The sequence below is a fragment of the Zalophus californianus genome, chromosome 2, assembly GCF_009762305.2.
Source record: "Zalophus californianus isolate mZalCal1 chromosome 2, mZalCal1.pri.v2, whole genome shotgun sequence".
Taxonomy (NCBI): domain Eukaryota; kingdom Metazoa; phylum Chordata; class Mammalia; order Carnivora; family Otariidae; genus Zalophus; species Zalophus californianus.
Window position 1 is genome coordinate 99,183,415 of NC_045596.1, and position 27,962 is coordinate 99,211,376.

A 27,962-nucleotide genomic window follows, 5' to 3' on the forward strand; every position below is an offset into this window, starting at 1 on the left:
AGAAACCAGGGGCGCCTGGGTGGCTCAGTCGGTTAAGCATCTGCCTTCGGCTCAGGTAATGATCCCAGGGTCCTGGGATCCAGCCCTACATCGGGCTCCCTGCTCCGCGGGAAGCCTGCTGCTCTCTCTCTCCCAATCCCCCTGCTTGTGTTCCCTCTCTCGCTGTGTCTCTCTCTGTCAAGTAAATAAATAAAATCTTAAAAAAAATGGAAACATAGAAACCAGAGTTCTCTAAGAAATACTAAGAAAGAGTGATACTTTCCCGTGTACTTTGGGTACAGATTTTAAAATACTGCTCATCAGTGGGCTAAGGTTATAATGCGTGGCCTAGTTTAATAGCTAACCTTTTGGTATCAGTGGCTACATCTTTAAGACTAGGATAAATTGCAGGGTGCCTCAGTTGAGCATCTGACTCTTGATTTTGGCTCAGCTCATGATCTCATGGTGGTGAGATCAAGCCCCACAGGGAGCCAGCATTGGGCTCTGTGCTCTGTGGGGAATCTGCTTGGGCTTCTCCCTCTCCCTCTCCCTCTCCTTCTGCCCCTGCCCCGCTCACTCTCTCTCTTTCCCTCTCTCAATAAATACACATCAAAAAAACAAATACATACATACATACATACATATGTATATAAAACTAGGATAATTTTCAAAGTAGCCTGCCTTATGAAAGTTGACTTATTTCTTGATTTTAAATTTTGTTTCCAGTTTTATTGAGCTGTAATTGATGTATAACATCTTATTAAAATTTATAAAGTAGGAACAAAAACTTAAGAAAACCGTTTCTTAAATGAAGAAGTATCTTAAAGTTGGGAAGCAGAGATTTTTGTGGGGTTGTGAGGGAAAACCCACAGAGCTGGAGAGAAAATGTATCTGTCTGTCTAACTTCAGTCCCTTCTCATGCATTGCTTTGCCTCCTGCTGGCTCTCTGTGTGAGCTTGGGGAAGAGCTGTCATCTTATGAGGATGTTCTGGAATCTTTTACTAGTTGCCGTATGACGTAGCAGAGGTGAAATAGCAGCCGAGTGTTTTTCGAAGTGAGCCTGAATGTGCAGAGGAAGGCCAGTGTGTTTGGCCAGTGCAGAGGAAGGCCATGGGTGCTCATATTGCCCAAGCCACCTAGGAGGTGCCAGTGGTGACCGGAGGAGCTGGGTGTTGTCGCCATCGTGTAGTGAGGAAACCATGGCTTTGCCCAAGGTGACAAGTCCCTCAAAGACGAGGCTGAGAGTTGAACCCTCCCTTGTGAAGCTCCAACCCCAGGTTCTTTTCTATCGTATCCCACGACTCTTCTCCGTCTTGTTTAGTCAGTCTAGCGTTTAGTCTCCTGGATGGGGAAGACGTGACTCAACTGCTCCGAGTTTCCCGTTTAACGACACCCCTTCCCAGACCCCACCACAGTAGGATAAAGAACTCTGCCACTCCACAGGGGCCTAATGAGAAGGTGCACTTCACAAAGTTCCATCCATCAGAGTTACTGCTGCACATTTCCGGTTCAAAGTAGGGATTCTACCCCCCGGGGGGACAAAAATGAGCGCTCTCATTACCTTTTTGATGAAGTTGCCTTCCAATTCCAAGTTGCAGGAATTAGGTGGACAAAGAATGCTTGGGGCTATACACACTGATAAATTATAAGCGGTCATCTGATTGGATGAGGAATGTTGCTCAATGTTGTATAACACTCCAAAAAGGTATCGCACGAGAACGACATTTGCTCTTGGCAGCTGCGCTAAAAGCCTAAGGTCAGAAAAATACACTTTTAAATTAGGCAAGTCACTCCACTTAGGAGGTTGGAAGTACAGAGACAGGGACCAGGATACATCCTTGTATATCTAGTACACAACCCGCTGTAGCAGAGTTCCAGGCATGAATGTATACAAAATTGTTTCACTGAATTCAGTTCCTGAGCCAGATAAAAACTTCTCCGGTTAGGTAAATGTTTGACAGACTATGAAGGGCATAGCCCTGGCAGCCGATGCTCTAGCATCTCTCTTGGACCAATGGATTTCGTCTACCAGTTTCATGTATCCAGAAGGTGTGAAACGGCCAAGGATTCCACATTAGTAAGGTCAGGAGATGAACAATAATAGCCCTAAAGCGTGCCTCTATTCTGAAGCTGGCCCCCATGGGTGGGAAGAATTGAAACACTTGGGCATTGGTCAGGAGTTTAGTGGGCAAAGCTGCAAAACGTAAGCCAATATTTTCCTAATAGTATGTTGGCTGTGTTTTAGAGATGGGACCAGAGGAGAGTCATCGTTGCATCATTACCTCTGGGCTGCAGTTATCTTCTCCTCTTCGCTCCCTTGATCAATAACACCGAGCCATTGGTCATAGAGATCAGATGAAAATATACTTCCTGGGATATTTCTAAGAAAATCCTTATGGAGATAAAGAAATATGTATAGATATTATAGAAAATATGTACTGGAAATATTACAGAGAAAATATGTAGTTAAAAAATTTCAGTTCAGCCCCCACTTCCTTCACAGATACCCAAACTGTGACCCACAGTCAAGAGCTCGGCTCTGACTCTCCATTGACTTGCACACGCAGAAGCAGGTGCTTGGATTTTCTCCCGCTAAAACTTAGAAGCATAAAAGCAGACCCTTAGGCTGTGGTGGAAATGAAGGTAAAGCTCCCTTCTGTCATCTGGAACTTATTTTTTTGCGTGTGTTTTTTTGTGCAAAGTACCACAAACTGACAGGGTCTGGCTATAGACCATCCTAAATCCTGTTAGTTTCTTGGACAGAAATACACATGCCCATTTTGCTTGTTTTAGACACAGTGCTAGCTCTTAATTCTAGCAAGAAAAGTTCTGAAGCAAACAAAACACAAACAGGTGTGCTCTTGCACACCTGTTAGGAAAGAACCAGGTCTTCTGATTTGGGGTATGTGTGCTCCCTGGAAGAAAGCTACTCTCATAATTGCTTCATTCTTCCTTTTCTTAACTGTCCAAAAGTCGAGAGTCTAATGGCAGACTCATTGTGGTCCTGAGGATACATTCATTCCTAGTTTAGGCCAATTCTCCAGTTAGTTTGACACGATATTATCAAGGCCAAGGGTGCAGAGTCTGATTCTCCACCAAGATCAGTCAACTTTAGGAAGAGAAAACTTTAGAAATGTCTAAGCACTATACCCACAAGTGCTCACCCTCTTCCTAGTCGGTGCTTACAACACGGAATTAGGAAAGAACCTAGTGCCTCTTGCTAGAGAATCAATTCCATGCGTGCACCTGACAGAGGGCAACACTCATCTTGCCACCTAGTGTATCATCATTCTTCTCCTGCCTCGCGATGCCTATATGTATATTACTAGTGGATATTGCTATGGCCCCAGTGTAGGAGTGGTTACCTAAGTCATTTCTGAACCATTGCTTTTATCGTATCGTCGAACATTAATGGGGGACAAGGAAAGACCAAATGTGACTGAGATTCTAAGATTGTAGTCATTACTACATTGACATAGAGTTGTTCAGAGCTGGTAATAAGTGCCACGGTGGGTGGACTAAATTCTTTCTCTGTTCTATTGCCTTTGGAAACTTTGCCTTCATTAGGAGGGTGGTGAGGATGTTTGCTTTGGTAAACAATTGTGTATGTGTAAGCGCGTATTTTGAAATTTACTATCATTACTAGTAGTCATTTTAGTATGAGTATTTTGCATGGAGTCTCCAGGAGTGAAGGTGGGGAGGGCGGTGTGGGGTGAAAACAGAAAGTATTTCTAACATATGGGGCTTTTAACTCCTAAAGTAGCTTCCTTAAATTTTGATTTTGTCAAGCGCTTTTCAGTTTGTCAGGTTCTTAATCTATTATGCCCATTATGGTCCTCGAGCAGTCATGATGAAGGACCCTAATCATAACTTCAGTGACTCGTGTGTGGATAATGCTGGAACCTTCCCTACCTTTAAGACCGATGCGACCACAAGAACAGATTCGCTGTCCAGGTTCACTTTGTCCCCAGAATTTAGTTTCTCCTTTAGGACTCTGCATGATTTTATATTGGCTGATTTTCTGAAGATGCCTTCTGTGACTGGCCCCTTTTGATTAATAAAGGAAAGCATATCCTGTAGGAAGAAAAGGAAAGTATATGGCGTCTCATGTCCACAAACCCACAGCACAAGCTTGCCTCCGTTTTGAACGAGCGGGGGAATGTGATGGTACACTGTTTTAGAGCGGGAAGGACGAAAGTCGATCTGGATTTTTTTTTCTTTCAGTGTCTCTCTCTATATTTTCTACCCAAAAATCCATTTTACAGTCATACACTGAAATATTTTAAACCCTTATTTTAATCAGATTTTCCTTTCCATTGAATTTACACTTTTAAATCAAACTTTTCTGCTTCAAGGCTTTTGTGGAATCGCCGTCTGTTTCCTACTTTCCCATTCTTTTCTCATTATTCCCTTACATAGATGCTCTTCCCCCAAGTATGGAAGTCTATTTAGGAAATACTCATTTCCCATGTGTTTATTTCTCTTTAAGTGACTGTATACTCCATTCCTATTTCTTCTATTTCCTTCCCTCTTTTAAAATCAGGCTCAAAAACCCTCTTCTCCTTCTCTGATTACACTCCCTTCTCATGAGTCTTTCATTGTCTTTTGCTCTATCTTCATGTCCTCTCCCTGCTGTGTAGAAATTTAATAAGGGCTGCAATCAGGTAATGCAACGGATCTGAAATCTATTATGCTACTTATCTATTGTGTGACCTGGGGCACATACGTACTGTACTGAGGCTTTTCTGATTCATTTGGGAAGTGCGGAGGTTGATAATCCTAGCTACCGCCTTAATTCACTGTGATGCAAGGAACTGGGGTAGTAGCTAGCATGTCACATGCTAGCGAATATGATACATTCCTTCATATCTAGCAGAACGTGCCCTACATCCAACACAGTGCTTGCAGAGATACCGAATACTCCGTGAATGTCAACACTGACAATTCAGTCCACCAGTTTGAGATAACACAGTCCAAACTCTGTGGCTTTCGTTTGACATATTCTGTTAGGATTAATGGATTCCTATTTGCCAGAGGATATGTCCTGATGTTCGTGTCATATGTTTGCAGTTGTTAGACTGAGTAGACTCTGCTGAAGGAGACTTGAGACTACTGTGAGTTCGGGAAGGCAGTGAAGGGAGAGTGGGAAGACGAGGTGGCCTCTCAGAGACTCACAGACCCAGAGTCCATTTTGACTGATCTGAACAGTCCTACGTGGGTCTTTTTGGAAACATGACCCAAGTGGCATGGACCAGAATGCCCTTTCCTCTTGTATGCGCCTCATGACTCTGCAGTACCTAAATCAGATTCCATTCTTTGAAATAACAGTAACAGAGCTTCTCAGCCAAAGCCAAGCGCTATCTGATGACTTCTCCATTTGGGGATAGATTTGGATGATGACGCTTGGCCTCTCATAGTTTCCCTACCTTAGGAGGGCTGTAGAAGTCAAAATGAGATGACCTACCAGAACCGGGGTGGGCAGGTTGTCTTTATCACACACATCCATGAGGGAAACTCCAAAGAGCTGTCCTGGCTTTCCAGAAGTTGGGGCTCTGCACTGGTTCCCCTTGGAAGTGGTGGAGACCTTTTGAATGGCCCACGTTCTTAAAGGACATGTTTTATCTCTCTTCCGGCTGCAATCTAGGGAAGAAGTGAGATTAGTAATAGTAGTTGTTGTTCTTTTATTTGCTTAACCTTCTTTTTTTTTTTTCTAAAGTGTGTGTTTGTTTTTGACACATAGAGAGACAGCAACAGAGGGAACACAAGCTGGGGGAGCGGGAGAGGGAGAAGTATGCTTCCTGCAGAGCCTGGAGCCTAATGCCTGGCTCCATCCCAGGACACTGGGATCATGACCTGAGCCCAAGGTATACGCTTAACAAGTGAGCCACCCAGGCACCCCACTTAACCTTATTTTCAGCATTCCTATTCTACAGTACATTCATTGTAATGGCTAGAAGGGGGAAACTGAGGCATTTGTTGTGTAGAATCCTGCATGTTTTGAAATTGGCCAATACCATTCTTATGGTGTTAATCTGTTCTTCCCCAGATCCTGGAAACTGATGGTTAATCCTAGAGACTTGATTAGACTTAGTGTCAATGCTTCCAATGCCATCTACTGTCTTTTGTGCTTTATCATGAGGCACTTAACTTGTTGTTTGTTTCCTGTTGGTAAGTATGATTAGTGGATTCAGTGGTGTCAGATCCAATTTTAAAAGCTCAAAAGATTTGGTATTCAAATCAAGCTGAGTTTGGTAATTATCTGCTTGCACAGTGAGTCTCCTCCTGCCTTAGGTTTCCTCTTTTGCTTTCTGTGTGCTCAACTTTTTTTTTTTTTTTAAGATTTTATTTATTTATTCGACAGAGAGAGACAGCGAGAGAGGGAACACAATCAGGGGGGGAAATGGGAGAGGGAGAAGCAGACTCCCACTGAGCAGGGAGCCTGATGCAGGGCTCAATCCCAGGACCCTGGGATCATGACCTGAGCTGAAGGCAGACGCTTAATGACTGAGCCACCCAGGCACCCCTGAGTGTTCATCTTTCTATGATCAAAAGGATCTGCCTTTCATGACATGACCCGCCTGACCCCACTTCTCAGGCAGCCTCTGGTGTCTCTGCTCTGGGCCATCCCCAAGAATGCCTTGCTGCAGTCAGGGTTCTTGGGAAATAGTCATTACATGCTATGTGGTAAGATTCCAGGTGACTGTGTTTTCTTGTGATACCCCACCAAGCTACCCAGAGATGATTTTTTTTTTGTAAACTATGTTTGATATTTACTGAAAAGAGTCTAATCCACAATGAATTGCACACAATTCTTCACACATACTCAAACATACATGTATATACACCAAACCAGTACAGGGCTTGAAAGAAAACACAAAAAGAAAAACAATGAGAGATTATGAATGCCTGATTTATCCCCAATTTCCAGAGATGATTTTGAATTACCCAACATACCCTATCAAAGGAATGCAAAAGAAGAGCTTTACAAAGAAAAGGTGATCCGCAGTGAAAAGCTGAGTTGAAAGTTTCTACTGCTCAGCTATGAATATTTTCCTTATAAGATACCTTAACATTTGCATTTACATAATCTGCTTAAATAACTGAATTCTTTAAAAGTCCACAGAGGAGCCAAGCTGTAGAAGGATAAACAAATGAGCAACATTTCACCAAACACCCATAAACACCTGTCCACTGGGCTTTTCTGGGATGTAGTGAGTGCATCACCATATCCACTCATGTGTGTGGGAACACTGATGGCACTTGACCAGAGAGACCAGGATCTAAGAACCAGAAGCATCCTGGTTCTGCCACTTAGTTAGATTACTCAAAATTTTTTAAGCTTTGGTTTGCTCAACTTTAACATAAATGCTGCTGCCTACAACTCATTGAACTAAATGTAATGTACGACTCAGCACAAGTCATGGCTCATGGCAGCCTTGGTAAAAGTAATTTCCTTGATCAGAGGGCCTCAGGCAGTCTAGACATCAGTCTCTTCCCCCTCCAAAGCAGACATCACTCCCATTCTCTATTTGATTTTGCAACCTCTAGAAGGTAGGCAATCATGAAGGATTGCTACCACTTTACTTAACTAAGGCTCTTTCTTCCTGCCCTGAAATTGATACCCCTACCATTTTAAAAGGAGAGAAGAAAGAAAGCAAATACATTCTTAAATCCAGGAGGAGATTCCTGTACAGCAGAATGTATGAATTTGCTTAAGATACCTGTTAATATGTAAGTTGAGTTGTTGTATGCAACCTGGGTTCCCTACTCTTACCCTAGTTTTATTATTTCTAAAACTACCCAAATATATTCCATTATTCAGCTTTAATAAGAGGAATGCTCTTAAGAAGAATGTTGTATCCTTTGGTACAAAGCTATATATCTAGCTACTCTATGAGTATATACAGAAAATAAGTACACATTGAGTCCTATACTTTCTCAAAGGTATTTTCAGGCTTAGCTGGATGTTTTATAATGTACATTATTTGCTGTTGGAGTTCATGTTGCCACTATTACTAATAAAAATATTTGCTATAGCCATGAAAAATATAGGAATGACTAAAGAAGCTAACTTTATAGAAACCTATTCTTTCTTAAACAGTCCTGGTAAGATTTGGGTTAATGTTTCCTAATGCTCAAATTAGGGTATGAATATTAATAAATAAAATTTTTGGAATGGGGTCCTCTAAGCAAAGAGAGAGCCTAAAAGCAGCATAGATCAGAAAGGAACACAGACAATATACAGTAACAGTCACCTTACAGGCAATACATTGGCACTAAATTCATATCTTTCAATAGTTACCCTGAATGTAAATGCACTAAATGACCCAATCAAAAGACACAGGCTATCAGATTGGATTAAAAAACAAGACCCATCAATATGCTGTCTGCAAGAGACTCATTTTAGACCCAAAGACACCCCCACATTGAAAGTGAGGGGGTGGAAAACCATTTACCATGCTAATGGACACCAAAAGAAAGCTGGGGTGGCAATTTAAAATTAGATTTTAAAACAAAGACTGTAATAAGAGATTAGGAAGGATATTATATCCTACCTAAAGGGTCTATCCAACAAGAAGATCTAACAATTGTAAATATCTATGCCCCTAACATGGGAGCAGCCAATTACATATGGCAATTAATAACAAAAGCAAAGAAACACATTGAGAACAATACAAAAATAGTGGGGGACTTTTAACACCCCCCTGACTGAAATGGACAGATCATCTAAGCAAAAGATCAACAAGGAAATAAAGACTTTAAATGAAACACTGGACCAAACGGACTTCACAGACATATTCAGAACATTCCATCCCAAAGCAACGGAATACACATTCTTCTCTAGTGCCCATGGAACATTCTCCAAAATAGTTCACATCCTAGGTCACAAATCAGGTCTCAACTGGTACCAAAAGGTTGGGATTATTCCCTGCATATTTTCAGACCACAATGCTTTGAAACTAGAACTCAATCACAAGAGGAAAGTTGGAAAGAACTCAAATACATGGAGGCTAAAGAGCATCCTACTAAGGAATGAATGGGTCAACCAGGAAATTAAAGAAGAATTAAAAAAATTCATGGAAACAAATGAAAATGAAAACACAACTGTTCAAAATCTTTGGGATGCAGCAAAGGCAGTCCTAAGAGGAAAGTATATAGCAATACAAGCCCTTCTCAAGAAATAAGAAAGGTCTCAAATACACAACCTAACCCTACACCTAAAGGAGCTAGAGAAAGAACAGCAAATAAAGCCTAAACCCAGCAGGAGAAGAGAAATAATAAAGATCGGAGCAGAAATCAATGAAATAGAAACCAAAAGAACAGTAGAAGAGATCAATGAAACTAGGAGCTGGTTGTTTGAAAGAATTAACAAGATTGATAAACCCCTGGCCAGACTTATCAAAAAGCAAAGAGAAATGACCCAAATCAACAAAATCATGAATGAAAGAGGAGAGATCACAACCAACACCAAAGAAGTACAAACAATTATAAGAACATATTATGAGCAACTCTATGCCAGCAAATTAGATAACCTGGAAGAAATGGATGCATTCCTAGAGATGTATCAACTACAACCAGGAAGTAATAGAAAACCTGAACAGACCTATAACCATTAAGGAAATTGAAGCAGTCATCAAAAATCTCCCAACAAACAAAAGCCCAGGGCCAGATGGCTTCCCAGGGGAATTCTATCAGACATTTCAAGAAGAATTAATACCTATTCTCCTGAAACTCTTCCAAAAAATAGAAATGGAAGGAAAACTTCCAAACTCATTTTATGAGGCCACCATTACCTTGATCCCAAAACCAGACAAAGACCCCATCAAAAAGGAGAATTACAGACCAATATCCTTAATGAACATGGATGCCAAAATTCTCACCAAAATACTAGCCAATAGGATCCAACAGTACATTAAAAGGATTATTCACCATGACCAAGTGGGATTTATCCCTGGGCTGCAAGGCTGGTTCAACATCTGCAAATCAATCAATGTGATACAATATATTAACAAAAGAAAGAACAAGAATCATATGATCCTCTCAGTAGATGCAGAAAAAGCATTTGACAAAGAACAGCATCCTTTCTTGATCAAAACTCTTCAGAGTATAGGGATAGAGGGTACATACCTCAATATCATAAAAACTATCTATGAAAAACCTACAGCAAATATCATTCTCAATTGGGAAAAGCTGAAAGCTTTCCCACTAAGGTCAGGAATGTGGCAGGGATGTCCGCTCTCACCACTGCTATTCAACATAGTATTAGAAGTCCTAGGCACAGCAATCAGACAACAAAAAGAAACCAAAGGCATCCAAATCGGCAAAGAGGAAGTCAAACTCTTACTCTTCGCTGATGATATGATACTGTATGTGGAAAACCCAAAAGACTCCACCCCAAAACTGCTAGATCTCATACAGGAATTCAGTAAAGTGGCAGGATATAAAATCAGTGCACAGAAATCAGTGGCATTCCTATACACCAACAACAACACAGAAGAGAGAGAAATTCAGGAGTCAATCCCATTTACAATTGCACCCAAAACCATAAGATACGTAGGAATAAATCTAACCAAAGAAGCAAAGTATCTGTATTCAGAAAACTATAAAATACTCATGAATGAAATTGAGGAAGACACAAAGAAATGGAAAAACCTTCCATACTCATGGATTGGAAGAACAAACATTGTGAAGATGTCAATGCTACCTAGAGCAGTCTACACATTCAATGCAATCCCCATCAAAATACCATCCACTTTTTTCAAAGAAATGGAACAAATAATCCTAAAATTTGTATGGAACCAGAAGAGACCCCGAATAGCCAGAGGAATGTTGAAAAAGAAAAGCAAAGCTGGCGGCATCACAATTTCAGACTTCCAACTCTATTTCAAAGCTGTCATCATCAAGACAGTATGGTAGTGGCATGAAAACAGACACATAGATCAATGGAACAGAATAGATAGCCCAGAAATGGACCCTCAACTCTATGTTCAACTCATCTTTGACAAAGCAGGAAAGAATGTCCAGTGGAAGAAAGACAGTCTCTTCAACAAATGGTGTTGGGAAAATTGGACAGCCACATGCAGAAGAATGAAACTGGACCATTTCCTTACACCACACAAAAATAGACTCCAAATGGTTGAAAGACCTAAATGTGAGACAGGAGTCCAGCAAAATCCTGGAGGAGAACACAGGCAGCAACCTCTTTGACCTCAGCCGCAGCAACTTCTTCCTAGAAATATTGCCAAAGGCAAGGGAAGCCGGGGCACAAATGAACTATTGGGATTTCATCAAGATAAAAAGCTTTTGCACAGCAAAAGAAACAGTCCACAAAACCAAAAGACAACCGACAGAATGGGAGAAGATATTTGCAAATGACATCAGATAAAGGGCTAGTATCCAAAATCTATAAAGAACTTATCCAACTCAACACCCAAAGAACAAATAATCCAATCAAGAAATGGGCAGAAGACATGAACAGACATTTTTCCAAAGAAGACATCCAAATGGCCAACAGACACATGAAAAAGTGCTCAACATTGCTCGGCATCAGGGAAATCCAAATCAAAACCTCAATGAGATACCACCTCACACCAGTCAGAATGACTAAAATTAAGAAGTCAGGAAACGACAGATGTTGGCGGGGATGCGGAGAAAGGGGAATCCTCCTACACTGTTGGTGGGAATGCAAGCTGGTGCAACCACTCTGGAAAACAGTATGGAGGTTCCTCAAAAAGTTGAAAATAGAGCTACCATACAATCCAGCAATTGCACTACTGGATATTTACCCCAAAGATACAAATGTAGGGATCCAAAGGGGTACGTGCACCCCAATGTTTATAGCAGCAATGTCCACAATAGCCAAACTGTGGAAAGAGCCAAGATGTCCATCAACAGATGAGTGGATAAAGAAGAGGTGGTATATATACACAATGGAATATTATGCAGTCATCAAAAGGAATGAGATCTTGCCATTTGCAACGATGTGGATGGAACTGGAGGGTGTTGTGCTGAGTGAATAAGTCAATCAGAGAAAGACATATATCATATGACCTCACTGATATGAGGAATTCTTACTCTCAGGAAACAAACTGAGGGTTGCTGGAGTGGTGGTGGGGTGGGAGGGATGGGGTGGCTGGGTGATACATATTGGGGAGGGTATGTGCTATGGTGAGCGCTGTGAATTGTGCAAGACTGTTGAATCACAGATCTGTACCTCTGAAACAAATAATGCAATATATGTTAAGAAAAAAAAAGAAGAAGAAGATAGCAGGAGGGGAAGAATGAAGGGGAGTAAGTCGGAGGGGGAGACGAACCATGAGAGACGATGGACTCTGAAAAACAAACTGAGGGTTCTAGAGGGGAGGGGGTTGGGGGAATGGGTTAGCCTAGTGATGGGTATTAAAGAGGGCACGTTCTGCCTGGAGCACTGGGTGTTATGCACAAACAACGAATCCTGGAACACTACATCACAAACTAATGATGTAATGTATGGTGATTAACATAACAATAAAAAAGTTAAAGAAAAAAATTTTTTTGAAACTTTGTGCTTCTAGAATAACAATAATAGCAATAAAATGCTTTCTTTTGGCCCAATAGTTCTCTGATGAATAACACATTTTCATCAGAGAAAGAAATATCAATGGGAGAATACTGGAATGGTAGGGAAAAATATAGCAAGAAGGAAGATTAAAAAGCCCTGACCGTAGACATTCAGTCTAGCTCCAGCCTTGACCTGTGTCTGAAGCAGACATGGAAAGTGGGGGCAGAATTGAGACTTGAATTCTAACTGTAACCCCAAGGCCACTTCAGCCTAAGCCCAGAATAAATCCAATTCAGTTCCGTAACTCTTTACTCCACTGGAGTTCTTCCATTCCAGGTGCGTCTAAGCCATGCAGTCATTTTATTCCATCCTGTGATGGCCTGAGATACTAGATAAAACCCTGGAATGGGGAAGACCTGTTTCCAGGTCACAAACAGCTTGTGCTTTAAGAAGACACACAGATGTGTACTCACATAATTATATGTAGAAAGCATTCTGGGGATACAGAGAAAGGAGTAACAGTCTACCTAGGAGAATTAAAATAAGCACACAACCTTCTTCGAAGTGAGTTGGGTCTTAAGATCTTTGGGTTTCTCTAAGCTTGATTCTGTGCAGTTTTTGGGTTCTTGCCTCTACTATTCCTCCCCAACCCCTCAGAGAGAGTGAGCTCTGTGTCCTGAATTTGTGGTCAAGAGTGGAGACATGAGCCAAGAGAAGACACCTGAAGAAAGGGAAGGGGCTCACCTCTCCCTTGCTTGTTCTGGGTTGGGTGCCTGGGCTTCAGGATTAACTGGCCTTGCATCTCTGCGAGCCCCTGCTCCAGAAGGAGGGACTCCTGGAGGGTGGAAGGAGAGATGGAGTCCTCTGGTGTCTGCGGCAGCAGTGTGGTAGATGGAAGATGGCTCATTTTAATTACATAGGGATGTTCATGTCCTATATGAAAAAAATATAGATTCCGGCTGATGGTGATGGCTCTAATCAAATCCCCCTTACCATGAGTGTATGCATCACACTGGTATATGCTGCTGTTCTCCTGGGGCTTCTGGATAAAGAAGTGCCTCCTGAGTGAGCATCATTTTCGCTCTTGTTGGGGACACCCTGCAAAAAGCAGGTGCCCAAGGAAGATTTTAAAAAGAGAAAAAAAATTTAAAGCATGTTACTTTACTTGGAATACATAGATTCAACAGTGCATTGCACAATGCTGACTTTTGCTGTGTTTCCATCTGAGAATATTTAAGGCCTTCTAGTTTCTGCCTTGACACTAACGAGATCTGCACATCTTAGGCGAATTACTTGACCCCTCTGAGCCTTACATTCATCCTTTGAAATGTTTGCCCTCACACAAACTTATAAGGATCAGAGTAAATATATTAATAAGCATTGGTGGTTAATATTTTTTAAATAATTGAACATATATATTAAGAATTGCTATTCTCTCTCACATAATGTCAGTTGAACAGATTTTTTTCATTTCCTTTTGTCAATTTCTAGAGCCAGAGCTACTCAAGGGCAGTGGGATGGGTTGCCTTTATGCTTTTTACTTCCCTCCCACTACTGCCCTTCCTCCAAGGGGAGTCCTGCCAGGTGATGATCAGAGGGAAGGCTGCACAGTGTTGGGAACCCAGAAGCAAAGTGCAAAACGATGTTTACAGAGTGGAAAACTGCACCCAGAGTCAGTGAGAGTTGCCTGCCAAGTGATTTGTTTTGTTCTTGTATGCTTTAAATTGTTTCCTCTCTATAGAATTCTCAAAGGTCCTGTGCTATATGATATGGATCTCATTTTTTAAGAACAGAATGGAAGTTCTCTTTCTGTCATTTCTGATTTATTATTGAATGTAACTTGGGGAGCTTTTGCTGTTCCTTTTCATCTGTCATAGATGCAGTGTCAGTGATGTGTTCACAAGAATCACAGTGACTTCCCTCTTTTAAGGAAAAAGAAGCTTCTACGTACGACAGCAATACAACCAAATCACCAAGATAACCAGGAGATAATCCGCAATTGAGAATTGAGAGCATTGTTAAAAAATGCATTTTGAATATTAGTGCTAATGGATCATCATGGATGACAGGCTCTCCGGATTCCTTAGAGCTGTCTTGGTGTGTGAAGCTGCTCAAAGTCTAAAAAGTTATCATCTATATTGTTTTACCTAAATTAATGCACTTTATTAAAATAAATATATTTAAGTATTTGACTTTTTTCCTTTTTGTTGTTGGCCGACTTTTACAGAGATGTCAATATTAATACGAAACACGAAATGGTGGGGGGGATTTTTTCCTCAGCTATGCGCTTGGTGACTCTCTGTATTCTAAGACTGGGAATATACATTTCATACAAAGATATTGGTTGTTTAGATTTCCAGATCACTTGAAAATATTCTTTAGATAACTTGAAAAAGAGTAATAGCTTCACGGGATTATTTTCTTTTTAAGATTTTATTTATTTTTTATTTTTTATTATTATTTTTTAAAAGGGTATATTTTATTTTATCCAAATGGTTTTGAACAAGAAGGAGTTACACATACATTCCTGAAGATCCCAGTGGTTGGGATCACGCCTCCTATGTGGCTGGCACCTCTTTTCTTTAAATTTTTTATTGTTATGTTAATCACCATACATTACATCATTAGTTTGTGATGTAGTGTTCCATGATTCATTGTCTGTGCATAACACCCAGTGCTCCAGGCAGAACGTGCCCTCTTTAATACCCATCACCAGGCTAACCCATCCCCCCAACCCCCTCCCCTCTAGAACCCTCAGTTTGTTTTTCAGAGTCTATCCTCTCTCATGGTTCGTCTCCCCCTCCGATTTACCCCCCTTCATTCTTCCCCTCCTGCTATCTTCTTTTTTTTTCCTTAACATATATTGCATTATTTGTGTCAGAGGTACAGATCTGTGATCCAACAGTCTTGCACAATTCACAGCACTCACCATAGCACATACCCTCCCCAATGTCTATCACCCAGCCACCCCATCCCTCCCACTCCACCCCCACTCCAGCAGCCCTTTATTTATTTATTTGTCAGAGAGAGAGAGCACAAGCAGGGGGAGCGCCAGGACGAAGGAGAAGCAGCTCCCCACCGAGCAAGGAGCCCAGGACCCTGGAATCATGACCTGAGCCAAAGGCAGACACTTAACTGAGCCACCCAGGCATCCCACCTCACAGGATTATTAAAAAGATAAAAAAAAAAATGCACGTAAGAAGGAATGCTCTAAGATTTCTAGCAGATATCATTGTCACCATTACCATACATTACTATACTTCAAGGTCTGCTACAGATCCTCTCTTTTTTCTCTTGTTTTTTAATCCTTCTATTTCTGGTAAGCACTGAACAATTTTGCTAATCCAAAGATTTTTTTTTTTTATAGAGAACTTGTGCTAGTAACTATTTTAGGGGAGGTATAATCTGTTTATCAACAACCTTAAGAACAGTGATGGAAAAAGCCTGAGAAACAGCAAAGTGCAGGTAGTTTAGTCAGTGAAGACTTGAGGAGTTTAAATGTGATTATCTCATTTTCTTTATGATGCTGAGAAAACTTCTGGGCACAGAGCAGGTGTTAAATACATACCTATACCTGGATTCAGAGACATGATTGGATTTTAGCGGATTCTCACAAAATAGAGGCTTATTTAGTTGTTAGGAACTGGAATTCAAGACTGGAATATGAAAAATAAATGTATGGGAAAAAGAAATTCCAATTCATTTTGCTTTCATACCTAAGTGAGTAAATAAGTAAGTAAACAATAAACAAAAAAATTTTTAAGACAACTCTGTCAGGTAAAATGAAGTAGAAATGAAAAACTTACATTTCTCTCCCTAACTAGACCTTAAGCTGATGAATGAAGAGATGTCCTCTGTGCCGGGGAAAAAGTAAGTACCTGGTAATTCTTTAATAAACGTGAGAGTGAATATTGCATGTGATTTTCACTTTTAAGGGTATTTAAGCTTAAGACAGAACAACCATTACTTTGAGATGTAGAGTTACAATTTTGAACCTAATCAATCCCATCTTAGATTTTCCCTGACACTTACCAATGAGTGGGTGTGGGGACGCTTCCTTGCCAGCACTCACCCACAGCTGGTAGTCCTTCTCAGAGCCCTTGGAAACAAAAAGAACTATGCATCATAACAAATCTTTCACAGTACTTGAAGAACACATTTCCTTGCATTTCTGTGTTTCCAGAAAGAAAGAATTGGGGCCAATATAAATGCTATTTCGTCCATGGGGGTAGCTACAGTACTTGTTAACTTGTTCCCTCATAGCCTCCAGTGGACCGTCCCAGGTTCTTGTCATTTTTGATAAAGGCCAGGAAACCACAGTACAATCAGCCCCTCACTGTGTGGGTGGCCCATGGCGTAAGAAATCACAGTTGTGCCCCTTCAATAAGGAGGAAAGTTCTAATCTCAGAGGCCTGCCTTCCACTGTCTCTAGATTCCTTGGATAATGTTGGCTTTTGCCACCAAATGTCCCTGCCCTGACATGCATATTGTCCAGAGAGCCATATACCCTGCTATGACTATTCCTGAGCAAAGTAACTTGAAAGGCATCAATAGCTCAACAGCCTTGAGCAAAAGGAGACAAATGCCCAAGAGGCCTTGAGGAGATAGTGGACTGAAGTCAGCCACTGGCTTTGGTGCAGGCAAGCCCCACTTCAGGGAGAGAAAGAAGGACTCTAACCTAGACAACATATCAGATGCAGAAAACAATTACTCTCAGCAGAATTACCGCCCAGTAAACCTGGAAGTCCTACTTGAAACAAACACATCTAAATGATAAAGATCACTGAACTATTTTAGAGAGTCTTCCAGGAGACTAAAGCAAAAAATGTTTGACATGGAGTTGTTGGTGATAGGTACTATGCTTGCCCTTGACTCCTGATTAAAAATCATGGTCTTACCTTTATGAAGAAAGGTCATAGGATAGGTATGGACACAGACACAGACACACACAGACACACAGACACAGACACACAGACACACACAGACACACAGACACACAGACACATACAGACACACAGACACACAGACACACACACAAACAGACACACAGACACACACAGACACACAGACACACACACAGACACAGACACAGACACACAGACACACACAGACACACAGACACAGACACACACAGACACACAGACACACACAGACACACAGACACACAGACACACACAGACACACAGACACACACACAGACACACAGACACACACAGACACACAGACGCAGACACACACAGACACATAGACACACACAGACACACACAGACACACAGACACAGACACAGACACACAGACACACACAGACACACACACAGACACACACAGACACACGCAGACACAGACACACACAGGTAGCTAAATCTGCTCAGAATTGTATTGCAAATAAGAAGTGAGAGCTAATAAGGTAGGGTAGGGTTTGGAAATGCTATGCTGGAATCCCTTAAATCAGGCATACATAAAGCCAAATAACCCCAATTCTTCATTAAAACAGAAATTCTTTGTGTGGTGAAATTGATCACTTTATGCAAAGGAAAATCACAAACATGAAATAAAATGAGCTTCATCATTAATCAATCTCCCCAACTTCATCCCTAAAACCACTCACTCTCTTTCTAAGACTTAATTCCTATTTAGGGTATATATATCATACAGGTTATAAATCAGTGTAGATATGTGCTTTACTCAGTACATATAAATTCAATTTTATTTCAGATATATTATTAAATTTTGTTTGTACAGAAATCATTGATTTCTTATGCCAAATTCTGGTTGCTCTGAATTTTTAAGGGGCTTTATTATACCATTGGGTCAGACAGAATTTAAGTAAGAATCTTGTAATTATGTCATGTCATAATAGCAAGACATTTTTGCATTTATAGAGGATTTTATATAAGAAGCTGTGCTTTACAAGTGCTCCCTTCAGTTCTGTCCATCTGACTGTCACTCTCCCTCTCTTTTCCCTTAGAAAATCTCATCCTCAAATACGTCCATGTCTTTCTTCAAAAAAAAAAAAATCCGACAACTCACACCAGCACCATCAAAACATAAAGGAACAGACAGTTAAAACCAAAACAAGATGAAAGTGATTTGTACGCAACTGCCCCCAGATCCATGGTCTTATTCAGAACTTGTCCTCTTTACCAGTTCATAAGGGGTGTGAGCCACCTCATCCCAAGGAACTGCATCAAGAGGAGGTAGCTTCTAGCCAGGTGGTCTTTATGTCAAAATGTACAATAAAACATGTAATTTAGGATTCATCTAACTGGGATTCATCTACCTTGGGTGATGACCAGGGTAAATAGGGATGGGGAGGAATCAGGAACAAAGACACAGAGAGAAGAGTCCTATAGAGGAGGAGATATTTAGAAACTTAGAAATATTTTATTGTCTGCATATAAAATATATACAATAAACTGCATGTTGTTATTAGCACTCTAAAATTATAGCCCAATTTTAGGCTATGATTTTGAATTCGCAGAAAATTTAAAATGGGAAGACAAGAAGAGCACCCATGTATAGGCTAATAATATAGCTTTGCTGCCTTCAATTTCTAAATCTGGGGGACAAAATATAACTATGATATCTATAATAATCAGCTGTCTTATAATGGGAGGTACACAACACACACACACACACAAATCTCAAAAGTCAAAGTTGGTTTTTAAATTAAAAATAGTTTGCAAGGCAACTTACAGTTATTCCTAGCATTGGTAATGACATGTTGATAATGTCATTTGCTGTGTCTGAATTTGTTACTGTTACAGTTACAGACTGTAAAAAAGAAATAAGAAAAATTGCTATAAATTTTTAAAAATTTAAAGCAGGTAACCAAATAATTATTGTCAAATTATTATCCATACTCTCAAAGCAAAGCTTGTTTTCAGTTAATGACAAAGTAAAGCATATGTAGAGCACACATCCTTAATTATATTTTCATTTCTTTACATAACATGAAGCTAGTAGGAAACATTTCAGTAAAACATATATTTCCCTTCAAGGATTTGTGGCTTACAAAATATAGCAGCTTAAGCAAGAAAGAGAAAAACAGAATTCCACAAGGGGTCATGAGCTGACCCTCAGCTCCATAAGGCTATTTCCAAAATAGATGGGGGAGATAGTTTAAAAAGGAGGAGCTAGATAATTTTCTCTCTTCCTGAGTTGTGTTTTTACAGTATGGATTTATTTCTTTGCAATTACATACTCAGTTTCAGCAAAATCAGAATAAGAACTGTCTGTGACAGACATTTTTTTAAAAAAACTACTATTTAGTCAGTACTTTCTTTGTGTCATCATGGTTACTAAGATTTCCATTGTTGAAATCTGTTGAGACAAATAAAACCAATGAGTCTAGGAAATGAGACTGAAAATTTTAGAAGTTTATATTCCATTCACAACTCTGACAGTGAGTAGTTACTTATAATAGCTCTCTATCACACCTTATATTGAGAGACTGCTCCATACAACAAGGAAAACAGTTATTGAAAATTATCTGAAAGGGATTGATAGGAATCTGAGATGATATCTATAAAACTATCCGAATTCCAAAAGACATTTTAAAATAAGACAATATGTAACCAAGTATGCATACAGTTTTTATACCATTATTAGGCAACGAGGCCTGTGTCCTTTGAGAAACAGTGCATGAAGAAGACAAGCAACAGAAGTGGACACTCACAGACCTTAAAAATATTAAAAACAAAGTTAAAAGAAACTTGTTCTTTCATTGTATTTTTCTTCTTATGAATTGAAATGCAATTGCTTGATATGACAGTTGGCCCAAAAGTTGTTTGATAATCGAACTTTTATAAACAAAAGTATTCATTGATTTCAAACTACTTGAGCTTTAAGGATTATTAAAAAAAGTGTTCAGAACCTAGCAGTAGGACTCAGAGCACCCAAACTCAAGGATATCCTATGTTAAGTTGTCTAGGAGGGGCTTCCTATGTTAAATTGTCTAGAGGATTCAAGACTGGGTCTTAGCTTGAAATTTAGTTAGAAGTAATGGCTCTGCTATTTTTTTTTTAAGATGTCTGAAAGCCTTTCAATACAACTTAAAAACTTTCCCATGAAATCTTTTTTTTTTTTTAAGATTTTTATTTATTTATTTGTCAGAGAGAGAGCACTAGCAGGGGGAGCCACAGGCAGAGAAGGCAGAGGGAGAAGCAGGCTCCCCTCTGAGCAGGGAGCCTGATGCAAGACTCCGTCCCAGGACCCTGGGATCATAACCTGAGTCGAAGGCAGATGCATAACTGACTGAGCCACCCAGGCATCCCTCCCATGAAATCTTTTTAAAGAAAAAAAAAATCTCTTTCAAAATACTAATAATCACTTTTTAATTTATCTGGTCTGCAAGATAATGGTTTTCATGGTATAAGGAACATACTATGTTCAAAATAGTAATTCCAGGGATGTATGTATATTTTCCTGCATGTTGTAGGTTCTCCAAAACAGATAAATTCCAGTAGATAGAGCTCTCTGTAAACAAATAACTTCAGAAAAATAAGCTGTTTTTTGGAAATAATTTAAAAGAAAAAGAAATGTTACTTTTTTTTTTACTAGAGTCAAAGTGTTACTTAATATATGAAGAACCAGGAAAATGTGATCAATTCTCAAGAGTTGAAGCCAACCCTGAGATGATCTAGATGTTCAGGCTGTTAGCCAAAAACAGCTATTATAATAATGCTCAATGATACAAATGAAAATATGCTCACAGTAAACAAAATAGAGGCATCTTAGCATAGAAACTAAAAATATTTAAAAATAGAAATTTTTTATCTGAAAAATATCTTAAAGAAAAAATTTACTGACTAGGCTATATTGCATAATGGAGATGACAAAAAGAAGTCAGTGATTTGAAAATAGATAATAGAAATTTTCCTGTCTGAAGAAGAAAAGGGGAAAAAAGATTGAAAAAATTAACAGAGTCTGAGGGATCTCTGAACAATATGAAAGGGTCTAATATACATATAACTGGACTCTCAGGAGGAGAGAAGAGAGAAAATGGGGAAGAAAATATTTGAGGTAATAATGATTAAAATTTCCCAAATTTGGTGAAATTAAATTTATAAATTCAAGAAGTTCAGAATATGCCAAATAGGACAGATGCAAAGATAACCATGCTTTGATAATTCATAGCCACACTGCTAAAAACCAAAAATAAAGAGAAACTCTTGAAAGCAGCTAGAGAAAAATGACAAATCACCTACAGAGGATTAATGTTTGAATGATCACAGACTACTCATCAGAAAGCACAAAGACCAAAAGACAGTGGAACACCTTTAAAGGGCTGAAAGGAAAAAGTTTGCAAACAAAATTCTACATCCCTCAAAATATCTTTCAAGAGTGAATGTGAAATAAAGCCATATTCAGATAAAAGAAATTAAGAAAATCTGTTTGCACCAGATCCGCACAAGAAATGCTAAGGATCATCTCTCTAGGATGAAATGAAAAGTGTTAGAGGGAAACTTGGATCTTTAGGAATGAGTGAAGAACATTAGAAATGCTTATTTTGTGTAAATATACATAAATAAAGTTGATTTTTAAAAATTTCAAGGTAATTTTCCATGGAAAATTCTGAATGTAACCCACTGCCACAGCTGAAATCAAAGCAGGCAGAGACAAGAGTGTGCTCTGCTGCTAGAGAACCCTCTGGCCTTATCTCCTTCATGCAATGCATCTACCTGGTGCTTAGAAACCAATCAAAATATTTGCATGGCTTTTGCTTTGGCCAGGAATAACTACCTCTTTTTCCACCTTCAAATACTATTTTGTGTGATCTAGAGCTACTGTAAAGTATAACAGGAAAAAAAAATGTCACTTAAAGATACCCAAAGTATCTTGTTCATCATTGCAAATGTCTTGGCTACTGCACTACAATTTCAGAAATCAAATTTTACACAAATAATGGGCAATTGGTTTGATTTTTTTCCCCCAACAGCACAAAGAAAATGAGATAGAAATATGCTGATCCCTTAAAAGTGTCATCCCTCTGAGCTCAATTCAACCCTGAGATTCCTTGGAACAAAAGACCTTTCAAAACCCCTCTGCAGTTGACATAACTACTAAGTGAAATACCTGACCCTTGAGTAGATCCTGTACTGGAACAGAGACATTATTGAGGTCAACTGACAAAATGGGAACATGGAAGGCAGAGTAAAGTATTATACCGATGTTAAATTTACTAAAGGTGATAACCGTATGATGGTGATATAAGAGGATATCTTTATTCTTGGGAAATACTTAGGTTTAAGGATAAAGGGCCATGGCATTTGTATGACCCTCAAAAATAAGTATAACATACACATAATAAGGACAGAGAAAGAAAATAAATGATAAAGCAAGTGGAGTAAAATGTTACTAATAGCTGAATCTAGGTAAAGGGTGCATGGGTGATTTTTGTTTTATTTTTATATTTACAACTTTTCTGTGAGTTTACAGTTATACCAAATAAAATATCAATAGGGGGGTGGAGAACTGTGGAAACAATCCAAACCATTCTGTACATAAGTAGTAACCACTGGGAAAAATCTTTAATTCTAGTAGGAAATACCTGCATGTGAAAATCACCTTATTACAAGCCAGTGTTATTGCTGCTAGAAGGATCCAGAGAAATATTATGGATATTTAACATGCAATACTCTTTCCATGCTTAAGTACTGTGCCATGGATTCCTCTCGCTTCATATTACCTAGTATTCACTTTTTATGTAAACAAAGACACGTGTAGACAGGAAAATACATTTTCCCACATGGCACTTTTCTAAATATTCTCTCTCTTCTTATCTTTTGCTCTCTCCTTCCTACCTCCCCGTTCTCCCTCCCTCTCTCTCTCCGTCTCCATCTCCATCTCAATCTCCATCTCCATCTCTTTCGGTCTATCTGAATCAGGAACATGGAATTTAATTTTTGGTCTTAAAAACACTTACACAGGCACAGTTCTTGATGTCCTCAGTGAAGATTCTGAGAGGAATGCTTTTTGGCTGGTCCTTCTCTTTGGCTAGACTGATGTACCTAATCAAATTCAATAATAACCCCAAAGAGAATAGGATGAATTAGCTATTAGCTTACTTTCAAATTGATCTATGTGGCTAAAATTTTCAACATACTCTGTTATTTTTAAATGCACGTAAATAAACTCAGCAAAATCAAACTATGGGTTGGAAGGAAACATGCAAAACTATTGCAGGAAAATAAGACATGACTCAAAACAACAGGTTGCTCTTGTCATGTAAGATCTGAGTAGGAGATCCAGTCATCAAAGCTTTCCTGCTTAGACTGGAGGGCCCAGCGCCTTCAAGGGTAGGAATGAGAAGGTGCTTTGAGCATCACTCAGGAGAGTAAACTGCACTTAAGAAAATTTAATATGTATCTTTTGCGAATAATGTTAGCTCCAATCATTAGGTCGGAGAGAAGGGGAAGATGAGAGTGATAACCAGAATTTCATCAAGAATAAGCAATATGTGCATGTGTATGAGAGCAGATTATTTGCAGTGGCAGCCAGGGTACATCTAAATAAGAAATTATTTGAGGATAGTCTAACAATTTCTACTAAGGAGAGGAAGCATAGTGTGTGGGGGCACTGCTTTGAAGAGATTTATTCTTTTCTCATGGGTTAAAGATTTATAATATGTATAGTGACAAGATACCTTTGAAGGAAAGAATGCCATTTTTCCTTTTGTTCCGAAGAACTGCAATTAAAAAAAAATGGGAAGAAAAAATTAAGATACATACAATACTTATACTAGCAAAATAAGATCACCATTCCAGAAAAAAATATCAGCAGCCAGTTGTTAAGGATGTGGATGCATGTGTTATACCATAGTCTCCTCGTAGTTGGGCTTTGGAGGGACCCCACTCTTTTATGAGCGTATTAAAGCAATGGGAAGTAGATCCTAAAGTGGAAGAAAAGTTGGTTTTGAATCTGAACACTTAATTGTAACTATGTGATGCAAGCTATGTGATCACAGGCACTTTGCTTAACCTCACTGATCTTCAGTTTCCAGAACTGGAAAAGGGTTCATTATACCCCGAGTGTCGCTGCAGCTGCAAGTGCTATTCAGATATAAAGAACATTATTATTCAAATTAAATCATACTTAAGGAATTTGGCATTTGGATGGAACTATCTTGGCCCAGAAACAAGAATATCTTTTTAGGAAAAAACACCTGTAATATTTTTATTTCTTTATACACATAGCAGATTGTAATATGTTAAATTAGTTCCTAGAAAACATTCTTCATTACTGTGATCCTCTGAGCAAGATCAATCCAGCCAGTGCTAAAGTACTAAAGGTTAGTCTTTTCTCAACTAAAGTTTTCACAGCATTTAATATCCAAAGTTGTGAATGTTTTAAGCCTCACTCATACATGGCCTTGCACTTACTAGCATTTTTTTACTGCGGTAAACTACACAAAATAAAATTGACCATTAGTGACCTTTAGTACATTCACAGTTTTGTGCAACTACCATGACTGTTTAGTTCTGGAACATTTTTATCACCCAAAAGCAAACCTGTGTCCATGAAGCAGTCACTCTTCCTTCCTTCCTGTTTCTAGCTCCTGTACCGTATTTTGTGTATTTGTTGATAAACACTTGGGTTGTTTCTACTTTTTTTTTTTTTTTTTTTGGCTATTGTCGACAATGCTGCTATGAACGTTTGTGTATCAATTTTTGTGTGGACCTATGTTTCTCTTGGGTATATATCTGGAGGTGGCATTGCTGGGCTGTATGTAATTCTGTTTGACTTACTGAGGAACCATCAAACTGTCCACAGTGGCTGCCACATTTTATACTCCTCCCAGCAACACTGCTCCCCACCCCCTCCATCGCTGTTCCAGGATTTGTCCCATCCGGAAGATGGAACACCCACTTAGCGTCCCAGCCTGCCTATGCGCATGGACACAGCTTCTAGTTAGCCATGCTGATTGGCAGAACAGCAATAATAACAAATAGCAAAAGCACTAGGTGCCGGAAATTGTTATAAATGCCTTCTATATGTTTACACAGTTTTTTAAACTAATATAACATGTATAAGCCTGGCTTCCACATTTTCCGCCTCCTTAGGGAAAAAAGTTTCTGGGAAACTCCCCTGTCAAAGACTTTATACATTCCTAACTGAAACTGTTTCCTTCCATTTGCAACATGGAGAAGACAGTAAGCAAGAGGAACTGAGAATCTTTACAGAAATACGTCATGGAAAAGAAGACATGCGGAGAGCATATAAATACATATTTCTTCCCAATAAGCTTTGAAAATTTTTCATTAAGTCAACGCTGCATTATAGGGCTTAATAAATTAATGACTTGCAAACATTTTTGTTGTCTTCCCTTTGCGATGACATGTGAGATTTTGGTGGAGTGGGCTGAGGAGAAGAAAGAAGGGTGTTAAGTGCATGTGATGAACACTCATTGTGCAAAACAAGAATGAGACTTGGGGTGTGGTTGTTTCAAACAGCAGACGTAAGTGTTGCACCACCCCCTGTAAACTCAGGAGTGTCTGCTCAGGTTGTCCGGGGTAGAGAGTCACATTCCCCATCCTCATGTCAGCCTAAGAATGTGTCTTGGACAACTAACCTCTACTCGATGCAATCATACTTTTGTTTTAGATGGTCACCTCTCTAGAGACATCAACTAAGATAATCGGTACACAGCAATTCAGACAACCTCATATTCAATGACATGATTAATTTATTTGTATAATTACATACTATTTTTAAAGGAATGAACTTGGGAGTATAAGAGCAATTTTTCAAATTTAATTGGACTCTTTAATAGTACTTGCTCAAGAAAAATATGCCAGTGATTTAGAAACACAGATACCCCCTGGGAATTAGAGGGCAGGCTATTGGAGAGGGGATCTAGAACCTCACTCTCTTGATTCTCCTTCCATATGCCTAGAACACCCAATTCCTAAAGTGGCTCCTAGAGCCCATGTGAAAAACCACTGATCAAAACCAAAAGAAATTACAATAGTTCCCACTCTATGTTATCTACTTGCTCCCATTTGTACATACCTCTTGGGGGAAAGTACAAGGCAAATGAGAGTCATTATGGGAAGTCAAAAAGTGAGTCACTGACTTGATATACAATCAGATTAAAATGTTTTCCTTTTTAACCCATGTAAATACAAGACCAAACAGTCGGTCTTACCTGAAGGTGGCCACAAAGTTCACCGTGGGCCAGCCCAGGACAAAGGACCTCCCAGCACAGATGTTGGCAGCCTCCACTCTGTCCATACAGTTGGCAGTCCACATGGTGTTCAGTGGTATTTGATTTTTTATCTTAAACTTTTTCTTATACCTAGAAAGATACCCAAACAAGACCTCTGTTAGTTTGTTTCATAAATGTTATGGGAACAGCTGTGCTCATCAGAAACCAGTTCTCACTGCTCCAGGGCACAGCCTGCCTCCCTCATCTCTATTACCCTCTGTGCCCAGCACAGCAAATGGTGACATGACCTTTACAAAGTGTGTGTTGAGCAAAGTCTGGCCCTAGGAAGGCCCTGAAAACACTTCCTCAAATGGCAGCAAGTAGCCATTTTTCTGAATGTTGAGTGTTGAGTAAAGACTATATATTCCAGAGCTTTTTAAGAAAACCATTAGTTCATTTCTTATTGTTAGATTTGTTTCCTATTATATATAGTTTTATGGTTATTATTATAGTTAATTATTCATTCATGACTTGTATACTTTGAAAAGTATTTGAGGGGCTGAACAAAGGTACCTGAGACACGATTTATAAAAATAGTCATACAATTTTTTTCTTAAGAGAGACAAACCAGGGGGGTGCGCCTGGGTGGCTCAGTCGGTTAAGCATCCAACTCTTGGTTTTGGCTCAGGTGGTGATCTCAGGGTCTTGAGATCGAGTCCCCATGTAAGGCTCCCCTCTCAGTGGGGAGACTGCTTCCCCTCTCCCTGTGCCCCTCCCCCCAGCTCATGCTCATTCTCTCTAAAATAAATAAATACATAAATAAATCTTCAAAAAAAAAAAAAAAGAGAGAGAGAGACAAACCAAGAACAAAAAATAAACTTGGATCAGAAAGATTTAAAAATTATTTTCAACCTTAATTTAAAAAAAAACTTTCTAGCCTTTAAGGCATAGGTTATTTTTAATTTCCCTTCTTAAAATTTTGTCCATATCATTTTCACTTAGATTCTGGCTAAAACTGAAAAACTGTGAGCCTACAGATTGAACCCAATTTAAAAATCATCAATCCATCCATCAATCAATCCCAGATCAGTGGTCAGGAGGTCTTATATGTGAGTGATGTATACTTCCCATTTCTCTGAGGAGTCAGAAGGTGATCAACTTTGTCAGTGGTGAAATTGCTTTTTGATAATTTCTGCCTAATCTTCTTTGATCTCTAACATGAAAACCACCATATTGATTAATTTGGTTAATTCACAACTTTTAACTCTCAGGTGGGCTTGAGATTTAAATAGT

The 27,962-nt window shown here is 39.3% G+C and overlaps 1 protein-coding gene across 1 annotated transcript in view; it reads right to left on the reverse strand.

Annotated features, from left to right (window-relative positions):
* LOC113925508 overlaps positions 1–27,962 on the reverse strand; it is a 50,980-nt gene that overhangs the window by 16,060 nt on the left and 6,958 nt on the right. The window contains exons 3-12 of the mRNA XM_035726268.1: positions 26,670–26,819; positions 24,168–24,209; positions 23,448–23,532; positions 19,217–19,294; positions 16,553–16,619; positions 13,294–13,453; positions 5,444–5,657; positions 3,892–4,053; positions 2,262–2,371; positions 1,541–1,730 (exon numbers count right to left, since the gene is read on the reverse strand). Of these exons, the coding sequence (XP_035582161.1) occupies positions 1,541–1,730; positions 2,262–2,371; positions 3,892–4,053; positions 5,444–5,657; positions 13,294–13,453; positions 16,553–16,619; positions 19,217–19,294; positions 23,448–23,532; positions 24,168–24,209; positions 26,670–26,819 (1,258 nt within the window). The remainder of the gene's footprint in view (positions 1–1,540; positions 1,731–2,261; positions 2,372–3,891; positions 4,054–5,443; positions 5,658–13,293; positions 13,454–16,552; positions 16,620–19,216; positions 19,295–23,447; positions 23,533–24,167; positions 24,210–26,669; positions 26,820–27,962) is intronic.